The 21,885-nt window shown below is 45.7% G+C and overlaps 1 protein-coding gene across 7 annotated transcripts in view; it reads right to left on the bottom strand.

Moving 5' to 3' along the window:
* Positions 1-374: 374 nt before the first annotated feature.
* Positions 375-21,885, bottom strand: part of ARHGAP26 (Rho GTPase activating protein 26) — a 422,569-nt gene continuing 401,058 nt past the window's right edge. For 3 of the 7 annotated variants that reach the window (XM_042938105.1, XM_042938115.1, XM_042938153.1), the window contains 3 exons: positions 20,458-20,733; positions 14,654-14,745; positions 375-6,282 (listed from right to left, as the gene is read on the bottom strand). In XM_042938105.1, the coding sequence (XP_042794039.1) occupies positions 6,194-6,282; positions 14,654-14,745; positions 20,458-20,733 (457 nt within the window). In that variant the 3' untranslated portion in view covers positions 375-6,193. The other 4 variants (XM_042938134.1, XM_042938143.1, XM_042938162.1 and 1 more) reach the window with 4 other exon arrangements.

Genomic DNA, 21,885 nt, shown 5'->3' with positions numbered 1-21,885 from the left:
TCGGGCTCCGCACAGGCAGTGCAGAGCCGGCATGGGACTCCCTTTCTCTTCCTCTCTCTGCCCCTCCCTTGCTTGGGCTCTCTCTCTCAAAATAAATAAATAAAAATTAAAAAATGTTAAGTGGAAGATGACTTGTTGGGGCTTAATTTGTTTAACATGCTTAACAGTTCCTCCTCAAGTTCACTAGCATTAGACCTTTCCTAAAGGAAATAGAGCTCCCCAAAGCAGGTCAAAAATCAGCACTGTAGTTATTACCAGTAAACCGCAGGAGCTCAGATCTGGGACCTGTGAGCAGGTCTTCACACTCTTACTTGAAGAAACACGAAAATACGTATCAGGCCAAAACTTTATGAGAAACTCCAGAAACAAACGTGCCACCAAATGGAAAAGTCATTTAATTCAAAAATCATACTTCCACTCGTTTCATAAGGATTGTCACATAAACCAAGCAAATGAAAGAAAGCCAAGTTTCAGAGGCCACTCGACAGGAACCGTAGTGTCTTTATAGATAGCCTTAGTGACGCAAAAGCACATTTTTCAAAAAGCCTCAACATGGCAAGACTATTATTACTAATGACAGGGAACAAGTTCTAGTCTAGTCACAAATTACTTTTTAATGACAGAATTGGATTTTACACAGCAGTCAATATTCAATACTGAACTGAAGTTTAAAACAGTGCATTATTTACGGTTTAAAAAAATTTAAAGTGCCACTTTTAAGTACTTTATTGATATTGTATCACACAGCACTTTGCAGTATACTCAAAGGTAGCCTAAATTATGAGTTAAACATGCAAACAGTTTCTTCTCCAAAATATGGACAAAATGTCTTTGAGAGTGCTTGTGAGCGCTAGCCTAGTATTAGCGACTACAGGTTTACGAGTTTGATCTGTTTTTCAACACGACTTTTAATAAGTGAATAAGGGATATAGCTGTGGATAGTAACCATTTGATAAATACGAAGTTTTAAAATGGCACTTAATTTACATCTTTTGTCATTTTTATAGTCAACAGCCTGCCGTTTCTCTAACTCCCAACTTCTAACTCTTAAAGGCTCCAAAGGCTCAGCAAATGCCAGCTTATGGAAGAGTCTGGATCTTTGCCTATGTAGATGTGTGCTTTACATACACAAACACATACTAATACGCAGATGCTTTAGAATCAACAGAGGAACCTCTTTTCACAGGTATAAGGTTGACCCTGGCATTCGGATACCCACGGTAGCTATCTGTAGGTGTCTGTCAGGACAACTTTGTAGAAAGGGATGTACAATGTCTTGACCTCTCCGGGACCGCTCCAGGTAAATTTGACATTTTGATTATCAATACTCTGGTTCTGACTACGCTCAAGAGAATTTTCATATACTACTAACTGCTCTTCTTATATGGGACTGAGACTGTGCCAAGCCTTTGCTCCCTACAGTATTCCACCTTCTTGAAAGATGTTTCCATCTTGTAGTGTCCTGGAAAACTTTTGCGAAACTATTAGCTGCAAACTTCCTCTGTGATGTATTTTTCCCTATTGAGAACTATATTTATTTCTTGTAAAAACAATCCTAAGATCTTCAACGTGGTTCACCTTTTACTTTGTGTCTGCTCCCGGCACTACTTCACATCCAATACCTTTTCACCCAAGAACACAAGTGCTTCCATCGGGAGACCACATGTGAGCAAGGGCTGGTGGCTCTGAAGGACATCTGGATTCTCTATATGGTCTCTCCCTGTGCTGTGAGAAGTTCTTCAGTTACACAAGGACCGTAGGCGGTGAAAGGAGAAAAAAGCTAATTATTACTTGTCGGAGTCTTGTCTCAGGCATGCCGTAGGATTGTGCAAGGTTCATTGCTCTGCTGGTGTCATTTTGATGCTACAATTACAGAGAAGTGGTTCAGCACTCAGCAGATCAGCGTGGCTGCCAAACGCATTTGCACACAAGATACATTTTTTAAACACCAGCAAAGGGTGTGTCAGAGGACACCCAGTTGACTTAAAAGACATGTGGGGCAGGGTTGTCTAGGTAACTGATTACCATCAAGTTTGCCAGAAAATGACAGATAACTCAGAACAGAATACCCAGGACATTCCTTTTTAAGTCAGGGAGCTATTTGGTTTCTTCAGTGGTGGCTACCTACTTGGGTAATACGGTTGCTCATCAAACATTCTGCACTGCAACATGCTGTGGGTACCATGGTGGCCACTGCTGTACCTGGGACTCCTGTGTCTGTAAAACTGTTGGTCCCAACTTGGTTTTGGCAACAGAAGCCAGAGAATGAAAGGTACCAGTAAATAGTCACGAATAAGGGATCAAATTACCTTTAGCCAATTATTTCTGTCTCCCTACCCTTCAACCATGGGTGATTTGGCAGTCTCTGTAGTCAAGACGGAACTTCTGGAGTGACTGGAGTTGCTGTTGTCAGGAGACCTAGGTCATAGAAGGATTTCCCTCTGAGCTACAGGAATGCACGTGCAACCCTGGAGTCCTGGAAATGCCTGAAATGATCTTGTCACTAGCATGGCTCTGTCCTGCTAACGCCAATCTGCCAATACTTGATGGCTTATTTTCTTTCTCTTTGCCTCTCCATCCAAAAGAGCACTCAGCAAAAGGAGATGAACTAGAATTACACTGAGTTTGTTTGGTCTGGCAGAGGTAAACACATAATGGCGGTAGAAACACTCAAAACATTAAGTGAAAAACTGGCTCCAATTATAGGGTATTAAAGAAGGCTGTGCTATGCAGGGTCCATCTCTATACACTGATTTTTGAAAACAGGAGAGAATATCATCAGTCTTGAGCAAGTCAAGAATTTACTTGCTTAGGGGCAGGGATTTGAAACTACTTCTTTCACAGCATGGCCTTCTGTAGCCATGGAATTCTTTGAGTACCCAAAGGAGGAGGGACAGACTGCTCATATGCCCAAGAAAAGATTCAGGCTCTGGATGCCTCATCCCAGGGCCTTACAAAAGAAACACAAGGTTCCGCGGAGAGCTCGGGGATCTTGGTCCATAGTCCTCCACTCCGGTACCTAGTTCATTCTTCTCATCTGCCCTCAAGTTCCCTATTCAGCAGAATTAGGGGCCGGGGGGGGGGGCAGGGATGATAGAGAAGGTAAAATCTATTTTTGGTCTTCCAATTCCTTCCCTATTTGTTGGCTCACATTCTGAAAGGTTTCTCCAGTTCTGTAGCAAATGGGGAGGAGGTGAGCCTGGCTGGGGAAAGGAAGGAGAGCAGCCATCTGTCACATGCCCAGCATGGCTACAGGGAAGCTGGGAAGGGGTCTACCGAAAAATGCAGGTTGGCAACAGCTCCATTTCCCTCCAGCTTCAGATCAGGGCCAATTGAGGAGGGAGGGACAAGCTTCAGAGCAGTCGAGCTGGGGCCAAGTGTCGACAGTGATGCTTTAGCGAGGAGCTCCTCAAATCAGGGCCTGGGCCTTCTGCTCCCCTAGGTTAGCTCTAGTTAAGGTTCCAGTGTGGCAGGTGACAATTCGAAACGACAAATGTGTTAACAACAATATTTTGAGCTCTTTCTATTTAGGACGCACAGTGGCACAGAGTAGGCTTGCCCCCTCAGGCCCCACTGAACAGACCCTTGAGCTGTCCAAGGTCTGCAGGGAGTATGTGGAGCCGGTTTGTGTATTCTCTTTCTTCTTGGGTTTGCAGTGAGAGCTTTCCCGAGTCCTCTCTTGGTCTTATCCAGTCTCAGTGCTTATTCCCTGATTCAGTGGTAGTGTTTTGCTTGCTGCTGGATGAGGTCCTGCACCACCGCTGTGTAAATCCTTGAGCTGATGAACGGAATCACCATATCTAAAATTTCAAACCATCTCTAAAGCTGTCATGGCAACCTCTATCCCTCTGTAGAGTTTTTCTCTTATTTTGGGGTTACAGGAAATGTGAGATGAACAGGAAGGGAAGTATTTAGGGGAAGGGAAAGCAGCAGTGTACTGAGGACCAAAGATCCTAAGAAGCCAGTTTTTCCTAGAACTTAAGACACACACAACATTTACAAAATAGCTCGGCCTCATGTATACAGCCTTAAAGATGTTCCGAGGAGTTAGATATAAGGAACATGCAACTATCCCAACACCTTCTGTCCTGACACCTTGGGGTACCAAGAAATACACCTGAGAAGAAACATGGAAAACAAAATCTAACTCCTAGCCCCACCTATGTGAATCCTGAGCTGCTTCATACTACCCAGCAAGAGTTCTTTGAAACATTCATTGCCTGAAAATGCTCTTTCTCTCTCCAAATTCAAAGCCCAAGAAAAGCTCAAAAACACATTTGCATAAAGAAGACTGAACACCATCAGTGAGTCATGCCCACCAACCAGAGCCAGCAGAGAGTGTATAGAAATGTTTTCTCCTTTCTCAAGGCCAGAGAGGGGATGACCTTGCCCCCGGTTGCTCCCTCATACACACACCTCTTCAACAACCAGACCTTAAACGTGTGGAGCGACAGCGACTAGCTTCAAGAATATCAAATATAAAACTTTGCCATATAATATTTCAAATCACTCTATTTACAAGTTTATCTTTAAAAAAAAAAGTAAAAGATACAGTAATTCAACACAATTCAAGTTTTTCTCTTCTTCTTTAAGCTTCCCTAAACAGGAATTCCAGAAGCGGGGAACACTCTGGAACAATGCTGCCATTCCGAGGGGCTCCTGGGGAGCCTGACGGTCCATCAATTTGGAGTCTGTCTGCCCAGAGTCACTCTTGCAAGGACATTCGAATGCAGAAGACACTGAGAACTCTGTTCTTTGAAGGCCAAGTGAATGTGAAATGTCCAGGCCCAACTTCCCCACCCCAGGTAATCTTCCAGAAGACCCGGCCCCTTCTGGACCAGGAAACTCTCTTTCTCAGAAGGTACCCATTCCATCTTTCCATGCCTCCTGAATCACAATGGCTTATACTATTAGTCTTGTGCCTCAAAAGCCTGAGAAACAATTCCCTTTTTCTGAGTGGCAGTGAACACATATGTCCTTTAAAACTACAGGCCACAGGGTTAGCCCTGAAATCACCCCTGAAAGCCACCAGGGCACCAGTGCTCAGCAGCGCAGGGTACTGCCACAGGGCTGGTCAGTGAGGGACTACAGGCATGCGAGGGCAGGGGAAGGGACGGGAATGGGAGACCATGATGGAACAAGTCAAAGGGAGGATGTCACCTGTGGAGAAGCAGTATACTGCCCCCTATAAAGCATGGAAGAACAGAAATATTAAACCTGTATGTAATTTAATCTCAAGAGGTTACTAGAGTTTGCTCCAAATATATCCTGATGCTGCTGAAATTCATCAGAAAGGGAAGAGTTCCCAGCTGCCATTCTGTCTGCCCCGAGCAGACCACTCTAATTCCTTGCCCTTCTGCTTCAGGTTGTTGGAAAACCATTCAAAAAATGACCATAAAGCAGGGAGAAAAAAAAAATATCATGCAAAAAGTGTGTTATTTTTTTGGTTTGGTTTCAGAGTAGGTTGGGTTGCCGTGGTTACGAGGTGATGGCAGCCCTCAGTGGCAGAGAAGTTCCTAGCTTGGGAGGGGGAACGTGGGGTGTGTGTGTTCCCCTTGCAAGAGGGGACTGAGCTGAATTCTGCCGATGCTTGGCCGAGGCTGCCTGGAGATGGTGAGAGATTGCATTTTACGTAAACAGTGCCATAACCCCTCTCCCTCCTGCATGCAAACAGACAGACCCAGCTGCCTGTAGCACTGTGGGCCTCAAGTATTTGGAGGTGGGGTAAAGAGAGTGTCTACTGTAAACAGAAGCAATGGGCCCAGCCTGGGTCTCAGCCAATGTCCAGCCCTGCCAGACTTAAGCTACACTGCATGCTCTTGAGGACTACTTACATCTTTCTTACTTCCTTTCTCAGAAGGTTGGGGGTTTGGATGACTGCTGAAACAAATGAATCCTCCCTATTTAGGGCGCTAAAGGAGAGGAATGGCTTTGCCAGCCGTTCTCTCGGTTATCAGAATCAAATGGTCTCCACTGCTGATTTCCTTCTGTTCCTTGCAGTATCACCGCATGCCAGCTGCCATGGTCATGGGGATGGGTGCTCCAGAGTTCACAGAAACACTTGCGTTGACAGGTAGTAACCGAGTCAGTCACCCTGAATTTCTCAGTGGCAAAGAGAAACGGCCTCCAACACTGCAATCAGCGGTTGTCATGGATACCATGGAAAGCTCAGCAGGTCTGCTGGGGCCCACGGTTAAAAGAACTCCACGTAGTTCTCAGGGATGAGGCCAGTCTTTCCGTTCAGAGTCCCTTCCAACCAGCCAGGCTCCTGAGATGGATGAACTGTACAGGAAGAGGGGAGAGAGACAGCGAGAAAACGTTACAGATAGGGGAGGTGGTGGACGTGTGAGAGAACAAATGAGTGCAGTCGCCTGTTATGTTACATGTTTCCAGGACTTGTTTAGACCAGGGGTTCTTAACTTCTTGTGGGACATAAGCGTTCTGATAAAGGTCATTTTGAAAGTTCTCTATAATAAAAAAAAAGGGAAATAGACACAGCCATTCAAAATTTTGCATACAATTTGTGGAGTTTCCTAGACTTTCTGAAGTTGCTGGCTTAAACTATTAAGAGGTGACAGATTTTTCCTTTTGAGGTTAGAAGTCGGTTATGGTGTTCCATCCATAAATTTATCTAACCATCCATCCATCTATCCATCCATCCATGTACCCATCTATCTACCCAGTAATGCCTATGTGCCAAGTGGAGTACCCATGGAGGAATGCTAAGAACTAGTTTTTAAAGGTATCTAGTATGCATTTCACTAACCTAATTATGCATTTTACTTTCCCTTAAATCCTTACCCTCTGATTCTAATCTTCCTACAAATCTCCCCACCTTTCTTTGGGCAATCTATAGCCTTTGAATAGCCCCCTCTCTGTTCCGCCCATACCCTTTCTTATTTTTCTTTCCTGTTCTCTAGAATTTTCCTCCCTCCTACATACAAGACTCAAGTCTGTCTTCTTCCTCTTTCTCTTGTAACTTTCAAAATTTCTGTCTCTTTGATTTTTCGATATCCAAGAAATCTACCCCATTTCTGTGCTATCACAATCCATCTTCATGGAGACTACTGTGATACTGTAAAGATTACATAAAATCCAATTGAGGCTGCAAAGTCCAATAGCAGGAAGAAAGAGAGAAGGAATCATGGGACCTGGAGATGGCAGGGGCACGGTGTTCATGCTTGTGAACTGGCAAAATACAAATCACTCTTAATGGGAAAGGCAGTGCATTTGCTCTTAATGTATTAGGAAAACTCCAATTTTCTGAGATTGTTCGTAAAGAATGAATTTTCCCCTATTCCCTTCCTAGGCTAATTAAGTGACTTCCTGAGCTTGTTTTAGAAAAGCATTTCCGCCCCCATTGCTACTACATAACTTTAGTTTCAGTTTGTAGGGAAAGAAGCAAGAACAGAAACCAAAGGAAGCAATGGGCAAGCAGCGAAAGAACACACAGTGAGGCTTCAGGAAGGTCAGTGTCAAGGTAATCTTGAATGCTTCTTCAGGAAAAGACAAGGTCAAACATCTATCAGTTGGCCTCCAAAATGCTTACATAATTTCCTATCAGTAGGCTTCAGGAATAAACCAAAAATACTAAGGGTATTTTGGATTCATGACATCCACACAGAGGAGTCTGGAAGAGAAGAGCATGGGAGAATACAACACAACTTAAAAGCAACCTGGTCTCTCCAACGATGAAGCTCTCTCAACTTATCCTGAAGATACTAGCACCCAAACACCACTGCCTTCTGCCCAGCCATCCGGCTGACAATGTTAATTAAGATCACTTGAATTTTTTTGTACCTATAAAGTGATTATAATAAAACTCCAGTGCCAGGAGTCAATATGGAGAAAGCACTCAGCAGAGAGCCAGAATTTGTCAATAGGGGATCCTGTATCATTTGGATGAGTCAACAAGGCTCTCTCCTGGTAAAATCTTGGTGAGCGCCTGATCTCAATACCCACTGAAGCTTTGGAAAACCTCAAATGTTCAAAAGCAAAACAAACAAACAAACTCACTCCCCAAAATAAAAGACCTAGAAAGAACAACCAAACAACCAACCAACCATATACAACAAAAACAAAATTAAGACCCCTCCCAGTTTACAGCAAAGCTCCTAGTTGAATGGTTATTCCACTGGATACATTGAGTCTCTCTCTTTCAGACATTCTCCCTTCCTGGCCAGCTGTTCAAATGCAGCTCAGGTGCTGAGGTGCTAACAACTAAAAACATTAAAAATGGGATTTGCAGAGTAAGGGATGAATGAGAGAGGACAAAGGAGGCCCCTCCAAGCCGAAGAACAAGAGTTAGGACAGGGGACAGTGAAGCCTTCTGGTCAGTCTGCTGACTCACTGGGGGCTTCGAGCTGGGCTTATTAAGGCCTGGCACCAAACCATGTGCATCCAAATCACCTGCACGGTTATTAAAACTGGGCCGCGTGGCACACCTGTTAAAAGAGAATCCCTAGGAGTGAGGCCCAGGGATATGTACTTTATTTTATTTTTAAAGTAGGCTTCATGCCCAATGCAGGGCTCCAACTCACGACCCTGAGATCAAGACCTGAGCTGAGATCAAGAGTCGAACACTTAACTGACTGAGGCACTCAGGTGCTCCCAGGGATCTGTTATTTTTACCTTAATCACAGAAAGGTAAGGGTTATGACTTTTCTGTGCCCAAATGCCTCTGGAATGAGGGTGGTCATAAGAAAGTGCAAATTCTCACCTATGGATGGAGGAGGGGAAGCAACATCAGATGCCCTTTGCCCTGCTGTTGTCTTCTGTCTCCCCTCCTCCCACTTCTCGACTCTGCTGAAGCCCTACCTCCTTCAGAAACACCAGCACGGAATCCAGTCTACCTGCTCCCTCTTTTCTCCAAACTCCTGGAATGCTCATAGCACATTCCACACGTTATTCACGGGTCCTGTTAACGCTGTTCAAATGTGTTATGCATTGCTTCCTTTACTAGTTTTTTAGGATGTTTTAGTCTGTGCCGTATCACTCAATATTCTTCAATGACTCCCCTCTGACTGTCAATTATGATAGAAGCTAACACCTAGAAATAGTGACTGGGAAGCAGCCATGGGCTGCTGAGGTTTGGATATACGTCAATTTCTTTGATCTTAAAGATCCTAGCTTGTATCTTGGTATCCATATTTTACAAATGAGAAAATTAAGGCTCAGAAAGGTAAATTAATTTGTGCAGTATCACAATGGTATGACTAGAATTTGAACGCAGTTTCTTTGACTCCAGAGACCAAGCCCGTTATGCTTCTAATTCAACCAGAGAATGTGGTCTTTGGGGATAAGAATGATACATATACACATACACATACATATGTACATCCCAAGTGGTGGGTCTTTTGCTAAGGGCTTTGCCTGCCTCATCTCCTTTCACCTTCAGAATGACTGTGGACTCAGTTCTGCTATTATCTTCATTTTACTGATAAGAAACTGAGGCTCAGAGACGTTGAGCATTTTGCCCCTAAATACACAGCTGGCAGATGATGGAGATCGATGTGAATCCGGGATATCTGACCCCAGACTCTGTGGTCTAACCACTACTGCTTTTGCCTAGCCCAAAGCTTTGGATATTAACAGTGTTTGTATGCACTTACTGAGCTCAACTGAGCCCATGCCCAACTTTCTGAACTATACCAGTGTCCAATGTGCCACATAAACACACGAACCACTGCAGTGACCTGCCTCGGCAGCTCTCCAGCCCAGCAAGCAAATAATACAAGCAGCTCCTGACGTGGATGTGCTTCCTGCCAAGCATTTTCAGCTTCATCCATCTATGCTCCATACACCCCTGTATACACAACTCATGCTCTCTCCTTTCCTTTTCTCACTGTGGAAAAGGAACAAGCATGTGACTAAGGTCTCTAGTGGCTGGCTGTCCCTAAGGGAAGAAGCACTGGCTGGAAGAGGCACAGATCCCTGTGTAGGTGAATATATTTACTCATGTAACAAGTGTTTATTAAGCATCTACCCTGTGCCAGACACTAAGCTAGGACCTTGCACACGGTACAAAGCAAGCAGAAAAGATTCTGCGCTCGGAAAGGGGCAACGTATCAGTAAATAAGCACATAATTTTAGGTAGTGATGAAGGAGGAGAAAGAGACTGGGATAGGGATGTGGGTATGGGAAGGAGCTCAAAAAGCTAAAACCTAAATGATCTAAAGGAGCTAGCCAGGCAGTGGGTAATGCAAGTACAAAGGCCCTAAGGTCGGGAAAAGCCTGCTATGATTTCAGAACAGTGGTCTGTAACCTTTTCTCAAAGAACCAGTCTGTAAATGTGTGTCTCTACTCAATTCTGCAATTGTAGCACCATGGCTAACATGTAGACAAAAAGGCATGGGTAGCTATGTTCCAACAAAACTTTATTTACAAAAACAGGCAGTGGGCTGGATTTGAGTAGCAGGTCATAGTTTGCTAACCCTAGCAGAGAACATAGGGAAAGTGTGCGAGGCTGCAGCGTATCAAGTGAGGAAGGGAAGGGCCAGGGGGCAGGAACAAGACCGTGGAGACGCCGATCAGCAATTCTCGGAGGACCAGGAGGCCACTGGGATAGGTGAAGGAGAATAACATGATGCGATTTTCAAACATTGCTCTGGCTGCTGCGTAGGGAAGGGTTATGGGGGCAAGAGTGGACATGACAAGTCTGTGTTGGCAGCTGGTGGAAACAGCTGGGTGAGAGATGGAGGTGGCTTGGGCTTGTGTTTGGATTTGGCAGTAGGCACGGCTGGGGGGTCCAAAAGACTCCACTGAGGACCCTCCCCCACAACCCCACTGGTAGAGCAACCCATGATCCCCTGGGAGGATGCTCTCTGTCTCTGAAGGAAACCTGGGGCAGCCCAGAGTGGGTCTTGCACTCATGCCGGATCCCATATCTTGGCAATGAATGGATCCAGCCCATCTCAAATCTTGATCAAATTGTCCCAAGAACCCAATTTTAGTGAATGCTGTGTGCATTTTCCAGGTATCGCTAATCACACTGCCATAAAATGACTAATGTTCTTGGGAACATGAGTTATTTCTCTTTCTCTTTCGTTACTAACTAAGGCGCTCTTGGTGAAATATGCTATTTCCTAGTAGGCTGGCAAGGGCTGACAGTGGAGTTATTTCCGAGTAATGCACATCCATTCCCCACTGCACAAAGTCCCAAAGCCGACTGAACAGCACAGCTCACATTTGCAGCACAGGCTCCTGGAATCCAAAGGCTTGGAGATTAATCATTATGAAACAACAGACTTTCCCCTCAGGGTGCCCCTCCTTCTTCTTCCTCCTCATCCCTTCTTCTTGATGCTGAGAAAGACAACACACACACAACTCCCTAAGCCTGTCATTAGGAAACTTCCTTCCAATTGGTCTGATGATTCAATCTGACAGCTACAGAACATCCAACTTAAATGGCTCTTACCTGAAGTCTCCACCAAGAAACTAGCAGGAGACAGAACAAGTGAAGTGATCTTTGCCTAAACTGCTAACCGTTTTTTCTCCCCTAATGCCCAATTTCCCAGGTAAAGGGAGGGGGATAATGAGGTATATGTAGTGTTTTCTAAAAATCGGGCATGATAAATATCACCAGCCAAACCAATCTAAACAGAGGATTCACATGTTGTCAGATGGAGGCAGGTGGCAAGATGACACGGTACAATCCCTTCGTAAGAACACTCTGGCAGCTCCTGAAGCTATTAAACGGAGTTACTGTGTGATCTAGGGGGCCCCTCCCCCACCTAGGTCTATCAACAAGAGAACAGCAAACACAGGTCCTCACCAAGATCAGTACACAAATGTTTACAGCCACATTACTCCTAACAGCCAAAGAGTAGAAACAATCGAAATGCTATCAACTGACAAATGGATAAATAAAACATGTTATACCACAGGAGGGAAGATTACTCAGCAGTAAAACGGAAGGAAGTCCTGACGCATGCTACATACGACAGGGATGAGCCTTGAAAATACTATGCTGAGTGAAAGCAGCCACTGACAAAAAGCCCACACGCTGTATAATCCGGTTTACATGAAATATCCAGAGCAGGCAAATAAATAATGACAGAAAGGAGATGAGGGGTTCCCTGGGCTGAAAGGGGCAGGACACGGCATATGTGGAGCATGACTGCTGAAGGGCACAGGGTTTCTTTTCGGGGCAATGAAGATACTCTGGAATTAGATGGTAGTGATGGCTGCACAACTCTGAATCTACTAAAAAACCATGGAATTGCACATTTTAAAGGGGTAAATTATATGGTATGTAGATATCTCAGTACAGTGGTTTGAAAAAAAAAAAATACAAGGAGGCTGCACTCAAGAAAAAGAGTCACAAACAAGATGCACACACATACACATACCTTTTGAGAGTTTAAACCAACTCTGTCCCTGAGATCAGGGGTCCTCTCTGCAGTCACAGTGAATGGCTGATAGGAACAAGGCAGCCCCTTGCCCACAAGAGCAGTGAACTGGAGTTTAGAGGACAGACTTTAAATTCTGGATTCACCCGTAAATGTGGCAATCTCTCAAATCTTGCTCCTCTACAGGCAGAAGCCCCACCCCTGCTGACAGAGTAGGACACAGAAGCCTGTGCACACGGCCTGCTCTGGTTTGTCTGTTGTGAGATCTGTGTCATGTGATGGCTGAGCTGTGACTCTACCTAGGGGCCTATTCGGGCCGGGCACACTTGTCAATGACATGGCTTTGGACAGCCTTCAGGGGACCAGCTTCACCTCAGGTCAGCCTGATTACTCCAGCTGCTGACAGGCAGTTGGTATATTTTGGTATGCAAGACACCCCAATGAAAGTTAATGGAGCAAAGGTTTAATTAAGGACAGTGCTTTTTGGGCTTGGGGAACCATAAAGGAGGACGTGGGCCCAGCAGGTCACATACGGTTAAGAGCTTGCCCCTGTCCCTACTGGCTCAGAAGGCCCAAGTGTGACCTCTGTGGCCTGTTCCCCAGTCGGTCCCCCATGCCTGATTATTATCTCTGCCACGGTGAATGCAGGGGCTGGGCATACAGAGGGGGCAGTCCCTTCGTGTGTGAATGCCATCAAGGATGTCCCCAGGAGTCCATCTCTGCTCTGGCTTAGAATGTGAGGCTGGTAAAGACAGCCACGACTCAGAGAGTCAAGGTGTAGTGCCTACTGCCCAGCCAAGAGCCAGGCCTGGGTCATATCAGGGAAAAAGGTAAACACGTCACTGTGAACTGTCAGAACAGCAGGCTCTTTACCTAGGACAGGTGAAACGATGACAATCATCCTACTAACAGTGTTGAATGCTTAATATGTGTTGAGTACTAAATATATGATGTGTGCACCACTCCACTCTTCCCTGCAACCGTCTGTTACCCTGGTATGACAGAAGTGAGGCACAGAGAGGCTGTCACTGCTTCAGGTCACAGAGGCACAAACCAGGACTTGTGCTTTGGTGGCCTGAATCTAGAGCTCAGGCTCGCCAGTGCTACGTGGGGGCCTTGGCTGCCCTGTATTTCTAGGTCTCAGGCAGGTGGCAGGAGGTGTGATCTAGGCCAACGTGAGGCACTCAGCCCTGAAGGGGAGTGCTTGGGCAACCTGCACTCACTCAGCCTTGCTCAGGAAATTTGCCACCACCCCACCTGAAGTCAAGAAGGCACCCCTAGAAAATGTCCACTTCCTGAAATCAGGCAGCTGCTCTGGGCTCCTCCTTTGGGCAAAACAAACATACCCTTTCACCCAAGCATCCACAAAGACGAACCCTAAAGGAGAAGTTCATCTGGCAAAAATCTCAGCAATAACAGAGACTCTGGCTTTTTCCCAGAAACATGATTTTCTCTTCGGTAAATGGTTATGACAAGTTATGGCATCAATACTCACTTAAAAAAAAAAAAAATACTGCCTTTTTCTTGGTTTAGGGAGGAAAACAAACAAAAAGAACCAGGAAAAGGTTCATCGAGTAAGTACTAGTTCCCAGTTCTACGGTGCAGGTGCCACGAATCCAGTTTCACACCAGGACACCTGAGCAGGACAGCTGGCAGTCTGCAGAGAGATGTGACTTAGGGAGTCCACTCTACACTTCCCAACAGTTCAGGGGAGGGCACGCAGGGCTGCAACAGGGCTCAATGACACAGAGGTCCCCGGGTACCCTGCCATCTCAGAGACGAGCCTCACCTCCTGTGGAGGGTGGATGCCACTGAACCCAATGAGAAATTCTGTACCTCAGTCTCTGCCCTGAGCTGACTACTTACAAGACTCCTGTTCTCAGCTCTGTTACTTCTACCCTCTGTACAGCCCCCAGACTCTCAAAGTCACTGCCAAGTTGCTGGGCTGAGTCCTGCGCAGGTACAATCCACTTTTAATGTCCAAAACACTTCCATGAGGTTGCCTCAGTCAAAGTGAAGGCTTCAGCACACTGTCCTCTCTTGACAATGCCTCCGCAAGTCCTGCTGCTTCTCGCGTATTTTGGGAAGAGACCCCAGGGAGCGTGCGTGCACGCGCGCGCGCGCGCGCGCACACACACACACACACGCACACACACACACACACACCCTTCTTTTCAGTCTTACTCATTCAATGAGACTGTCATTTTTTTTTTAGGTAGGAACTTTGAAAACTGCAATTATTTATTAGCTTCCCTCCTCCCCCTGCCGCCGCCCAGATCTGTGCAAAGGGATGAGAAACTCACCATTGTCGAAGACTGTGCCTGCTGTGAACGAGAGTTCTGAGTCATGTTCAGCTTTGCAGGCATATAAGGCTTTTGCCTTCCGGAACGGTGTGCTGTGTGAAAACAGGAGTTTATTTAGCAGTATTTTTAAACCATCTGAAAGCCCCAGATATTTAATCTCTCTTCTTCCCCTTCCCTGCAAGCCACCTAGTTATCTCTTGTGGCAACAGCCTGACAAGACAGCCAGATGGCAAAACATGAGGCGGAAGAGTTGCAAAGGTCACCAGAGAAAAATGAGAATTATTCAGAGAAAAGCTGTAAGCCCCGAGAAACCACACGCCTTGTGGGGTCACCTCTGTGCCACGTTAAAACTCTGCCTAGGTGTCAGGACACCTGAATGGTGGGAGTGCAGGCTGGGACCCATTTTTGGAGCAGGAGTAGTTTGGGAAAAGGGTGGTGGGGAAAGGGCTTCCTACTTGCTCTGGAGGACACTCCCAAAAGACCTTGTTGAAAATTGGCAATGCTCAGTGAGTCAAAAAGCAGAAATTCTAACTAAGCCATTTTTCGGCTCTAGGCCATGGGCTGACATTCGCTCTCCCAGATGTTACTTATTTCTCTCATTGGGCTGGTGGAGCAGGATTCCAGAGGTGGAACTCCCCGACCCCCGGGGTAGGGCAGGGAACAGACAAGGTGTGTGTGTGAGCAGTTACGTGAACGTGTGTGGGGAGTATGGAGAGGAAGAAGGGGGAGGGAACATGACATATATACGTGCATCAAAGTCACCGGGAAGCTCTTAACAAATGCAGACATCTGGATTCTATACCAACCTGCAGATATAAATATAGTCATCAGTATTTTTGAAAAGCTCTTCAAGTGACTCTAGTGTGCAAGAGAGCTGAGAACCACGGTTCCAGAACAGGAGTTGGCAAACTCTTGCTGTAAATGGCCTAGCAGTAAATATTCCAGTCTTTGTGGGCTGTATGGTCTCTGTTGCAATTACTCAGCTTTGCCTTGTGTCATAAAAACAGCCATGGACATTGTGTAAATGAATTCGTATGGCTGTGTTCCATCAAAATTTTACTTAGAAAAAACAGGTGGTAGGCTGGATTTCACTGAAGGGCCACGGATTCCTAATTCGTGTTCTGAAGAGTAAATTTTAAGAAGTGATAAATCCTATTACCACCTATCAATCTTTGCTTTGATATCCAGTAGTTCCAAATGATCAATGGACTTTTCAAGGGTCATAATAGAAATGACACTTAACAGTCAAAGTTAGCTCTTTATTTGCTAAAAGTAATCTCTTCTATCTCTAAGACCTCTGAAGAAGCACATTTAGGGGCTCCGGGGCAGAATAACAAAAGAACAAGTAGGTCCTCTGGGTTAAGCAACTATTCCAGGGATATAATATTTACTTTAGCTACATTTGACTAACAGAAAGCCTCCAGGAGTCAGTGGAGCCAAACACCCTGGGGCACACTGATTTCTAGTGGCCAAATGAGGTTTAGCTGAGGAAGGGCTGGTCTCAGGTAAGCCCAGACAACATCAGAAGAGGCAGAGGTCTTGGGTCATCACGGAATTGGTACTTCTGAGTCACCAAATCCATCCTCCCTTTGGAAAAGAGGAGCCATGGATGGATGGACACCTACACTAGGACCAGGCATCTAGAACTTCTAGTCTTGGCTCCATGAAAACTGAAGGAGATAGCTTAAAAGGTGTGTTGTGCACAAGGATCAGAATAAATGAGTATCCAGAATTTGTTGCTAGGCACAGTTTACTGTTCTTCTTCCTAGCCTTCTAGTAGCCCAGAGATGGCAGCCAGGTGGGAGAAAATTGGGAAATGGGGAGAAAATGAAGTGGGTCTATGTGGGATGAAGGAAAGAAGAGCCATCATAATTCATTAGTTTCAACTGGAAAACAGCTCTTCTGGGATAATTGTCATTAAAGTCAGAATGGAGTCTGGACAAGGGGCATCTTCTGTGATCTAAGTGAACCAAGTATGCATATTGTCAGCAAGGGCCAAACATCCATTGTGCAACTTTCCATGGAGGGGAAAAATGTTTGTTTTGGTCTTTGTTTTTGAGGCAGTGGGAGCTGAGAGGAGGAGTTGCCTGGTTGTAGAAAGTGATAAAACAGCCCAAACCCCATACTGGCAGGCAAGGAGAGCCAGGGAAGTGGAAGGAGATTCCGGTTGACATTAGCCAGAGTCACTATCCCTTAAGGACAGCGCAACAGGAGGTGGGTGAAGAACAGAGACTGGGGGCAAGAAAATCAAAGGCGAGGGAAAGATCATCTGAGGCAAGGCTCTTCCAGGGGATTCTCATAGAGGTTACTTATTAACTTCATTAAATAAAGGGAATGGGAAAAAATGGGCAAACCAGGGAAGCCAACTGGGGTAATCTGGCAGAAGAGAGCAGAGGAAATGGTCTCAGGTGCTGAAGATTATTATTCAAAAGGAATAAATTTTCCACTAATGTTAAGCTTTGGGAACTGAATAAAGTGACAATGCAATAACCCATTAAAAATAAAAACAAAGATCAAGAAAGGGCCTTGCTTTTTTCTGAGATTAACAGTTGACTGACCATTTAGGAGAGGGTCTTTTCTTCTGAGATGTCCTCCCACTGCTGTCCCCGGGACTAGGGCCACCAAATAAAGGATAAGACACCCAGTTAAAAAACAACTTCAGATCAGTGGGAAATGCTCTTTTTAGCCTAAGTATGTCCCAAATAGTACATGGGACATACTTATCATAAGAAACAGCATTTGCTGTTTATCTATAATTCAAACATAATTGGATATTCTGTATTTTCATTTTATTTGCAAAACATTTGCCAAATCTGGCATCTCTATCAGGGGGCAACTCTTATCTTTTTAAAAGTTGGTCAGCCCAACCAGTCCAGTGTCCTATGCCATATTCACTGTCAAAAGCCCCAGCAGTTTGCTTTAGGTAGAGTTCCTACCAAAACAGATCCAGTTGGCAGGAGGTTGTGTTTGTAGGCTTTGGCTCTAACTAAAAAAATAAAAACTCCCCACCAAGCACCTTTGGCTCTTGAGTTCCCTGTTCCCTGCGGTGCATCTCAACATTGGACACAGAGAGCCTGAGGTGTGTTCAGCTGCTCCTGTAACAGCGCCCTTCAGACCTCAGCTGGCCTTCAAGGGCATGAACAAGTTTGGAACCTTCTGCTAGTTCATTTTTAATTTTCGCCTCTGAGCATGGCACAAGGCCAGGAAAGCACTCAGAGGAGCTTCCCTCAAATGCCCTTGCAAACCTTGCAAAATGACAAGCCACTCTCCATCAGATGACACTACAGGGAGGTGGGACCAGCTAGACTGGCAGGATGCAATAGCTTGATCATTTAGGCACAACTGCCAGAGGCTACTGTGTAAGTGGAAGTTATGGTTTAGGCACTAGAGATTTTGTAGGGGTGACAGGAAAGGGAAGTGTGAAGGGAATATGCCTCCAGTACCCTTCCTCTGCTGTGCTGTCAAAGGCCTCTTCCTTCCTGAGCTTCAAATTATATGCCTGGTGGAGGGGAGAGGGAGCCACTTCCAGAGGAGACATTGAAGAGAAGTTCATGGGACCACTTATTACATCTAATTAAGTAGTTATTTTCCAAGGGAAGGAAATCTGAAGCTTCACACTATGGAGGTGGGTGTGGGGGAAAGGCCCCAATGGACCTGAATGATAGGTGTACACCCCCATTTCTTGGCTGCATACCGCAATGGCAACTAAAGGATTTCAACCCTCTTGGCTAGTTCTGATGGGCTAGCTCCCAGTAGGGTCTCTATCAGTGCTCACCTCGGCACACATACTTAGCTCAGTGCCAGTCAATTCCAAGCCCTAGTCGGCCTTTCCTCTTTCAAAATGGCAGCTTCCTCAAGTGTTGTGGATTAAGATTGTCCAGATGGTGCTACTTTAATGGTGGCCAGAGTGGGCAGTGCTGAATAACCATGACCCCAAACACATCATGGTAGCAGATCCTATTGCCAATCTTGAAATACTTTGGGAGATGGAGAGGATTAGCTAAAGAAAAATACCTGGAAAATATGTTGGGTGATGGAAAGGAGTACAGAGGAACAGATATTGGACAGGCAACAGGCTGTTTCCCGAAACTCAGAGACACAAAAAGTAGACACTCCCAAAGTAGAGAATATGCCCACATTTTTAGCCAAATGATTCTATCATCCTGAGTCCCCCAGCCCATTCTGTTCAAAGGACCAATGTTTTCAAGGTTTTACTCCCCTTTGATCAAAACGAAGGAAGCATATTCTCCTAGTGACTGGGCCTATCCTATGAGTAGGGAGGCATATTGGAAGGTGACTGCCCCAGGTCTCTGTAGTTTGCTCTGGTTCAGGTCTTCATGGAGCAATCAGGCATCTAACCAGAAAGGTTATATCCATGCCATATCTCGTGTCCTAGAAAGTTAATGTCTCCCCAAGCGCCCAGAATATGTCTAAGAAATAATGAGGAAATAACTTAAGTTTCAGGAAAATATGATCTGAGTTTTAACCTTATTCCCAGGGTGAGGGTAAAAGAGTATATGGAAAAGCTATCTTTCCCACCTTCCAGTGCAAAGCTAGATAGAAAACCAAGAACAGCAGGCCAGGCTCCGGGGCTGGGAGTCGCATGGAACCTTAGGTTTGGGGGCACCCGTATGTTTGGAGGAAAGAGTGCTGGGTTGAGGACAAGAAGTCCTCTGGATGGGTGCTCATCCAGTCATGTGACTACGTAGTCACCTCCCTGTGCCTTAGTTTTCTTTCTCTGTAAGAGGTTTCAGGCCATTTCTCCTTCCATCCTCAGATGGGGATAGCATGAAATAATAGATTGGCAAGTACATGGAGGAAAATAAATATATACATCTGTATATATAAATACCATGGGTTTTCTTTTTTTTTTTTTTTAAGTGAGGCTAAGTGTTGTCAATTGTTTAAGTCTCTCTGCTGGACCCACCCCTCCAGGAAAAAACCAGATATGAGAAAAAAGATGGACAAGAAAATACCGCTAAGGCTCCAAATGCTTATGACGCTACGTAAGTAGGCTCTACATTTTGGTTGTCTGCAACCAGAGACTAAGTTTGAGAGAATATAGGCTTAGGATCTACATATCAGAGAGATCCTACAGGATCTTTATTCACTGATTCTTTTCCTGGATTTAAATAGCTTCTTTTCTCTAGAGAAGTATAAAGAATTAAGTCTGGATATTCTCAAACCAGGGAAGAGGAACTAGATCAACCCTCAGAAAGAGGTATTGCCTCTTCCCATGAACACTAAGGGTCCATGAGGCATGGAGATCCGAGCAGGCTGGGAGAATGCAGAGGGCAAGAGGCAGCCCTCGATGATTTAAAGAGCAATCACTTCCCATCTCCATCCTTTACTCTGTGTTACCTGCGTCTCTCTCCCACTTCTCTGGTCTCAGCAGCTAGGTATCACTGCTCATGGCCAATGGTCTAACCCCACAAATAAAAGTTGCCTTATGCTACCCGATAAACATAAGGGAAGAAAAGGCCAGTAAGTGCCTCAGCACTGTTCCCTCTGATATTATCTTATACCAAAGCACAGAGAGCCCATGATTCTGAGAACCATCCAAACAGGAGCCCGTTGAGGAGGCACTCTTTCCCCAAACTCCAGGCATCACGGATTAATTCAGAAACTGGAGGAAGGGTTCAGAAAGGCGTGGAAAATGCCATGCTGGTTCATGCACATGGTCCCTCCCAGCTTCAGTCTCTTAGGCTGGAATCAGAGGAGGGTAGAGGCTAGTCCCCCCCCACCACTGTCCCTGACCGGCTTTGGATAAACAGGAATGGATTGGTCATCATCCGTGATTTTACCTGGAGTCTTCACGAACCGCTTCTTCTGGCCTGTCAAAAAGCAAGTGCAGGTTTGGATGGCGGGGAACAAAGTTGACGAGGAGGCTGAACACTGCATGAAGAGAGGACCAAGCCAATGAGAGAACAACGGCAGCAACAGAAAACCAAACAAACCCTGCAACAGACCTGATGGGGGATGAGTCGCTGGACGTGGATGAGGTGGGCATAGGGCTGGATGGCGCCGAGAACATGGGCCAAGATGGCGAGAGGGGTGAAGTTGGGCTTGGATTCGGGGGGCTGCAAGACAGAACAACCAGAAAACTTGTCAGCACACAGGGAAACCACAATGGGAGCACGAGGTTCATGGGAGGCCAAATGATGGGGAGCTGGAGCAGAAGAGGGGCACCGAAGCCCAGGCTGTGTCATCAGCGCCAAGTCACAGGTCTCCAGACCTCTGCATCTTCCAAGCAGCGGCTCTTCTGCCGTTCCTTGGAGCATTACTGTGTCTCTCTGACCTGCAGAAATTCTTTCTAGGTCACAGGAGCATCTTCAGTGGTGTCCACTGTGCCCTTGCCCCCTGGTGGAAGACGCCCTGGGCCCACGTACGTGAGCTCCCACTCAGACCCTAGCACCAGCCTGTCTGGGGCGGGGCAAGCTTCTCAGAGGCCTTCAGCCTCCACTGCTATGTGAGTGGTTTTAAAGTTGTGGCTCAGCAAAAATGACCATTTTTCTGGGCCACACGGGCCATTCAGCCAGGAAACAATTTCCTGTTTACATTTTTTAACTAAATGGGCTGTGTGCCACCAGAGACTTGGAAATCCACTGCATCAGAAAAACGATAGCACATGGAAGACGGGTCTGGACACACACCTCTCAGGAGAGGACATGTGATTTTAGGCAGCTCTGCAGTCCCCCTGGGGTTTGCTTTCCAGGCGTGCTCTCTCTTTTCATGGATTTTGGGAATTTTGATGCTCTAAGAAAAAGCCCCAGAAGGAAGGCAATGAAAACCTAAGGAACTGAAACCTTCAATCTGTCATTTTGTTCTTCGATGGGCAGCTGATCAAAAGCTTGGAGAGGAAATATTAAAATTACTAAAATACAGTTTGTGGATTTTAACTGGTCATGCTAGCTAGCCCTTTGACTTATTTCCACAAATTACACAAACAAACAAACACACAGCTTTAGCAACTCTGTAAAATCGCATTAAGTCACAGAGAGTGCAAAGAGCAATGACTGAGAAAACAATGTGGAGATCACCCAGCCACAACACCACCTGCAGTAATGAGCCTCAGCCAATTGTTGGAATGTTCAGTCCAAGCACTTCAGAGAGGTGAAAATGACAGCAATCCAATTCCACTGGAACAGACTTTCTAAACATAGTGGGATTTAGCAAGAATGCATAAATGTCCTACTTAATGGGCCATTCTCAATTTAGACATGTGGCCCAAT

Source organism: Panthera leo, chromosome A1, assembly GCF_018350215.1.
Source record: "Panthera leo isolate Ple1 chromosome A1, P.leo_Ple1_pat1.1, whole genome shotgun sequence".
Lineage (NCBI taxonomy): Eukaryota > Metazoa > Chordata > Mammalia > Carnivora > Felidae > Panthera > Panthera leo.
Note: the sequence above shows the minus strand (reverse complement) of the source record. Positions and strands in the feature narration are given on the sequence as shown.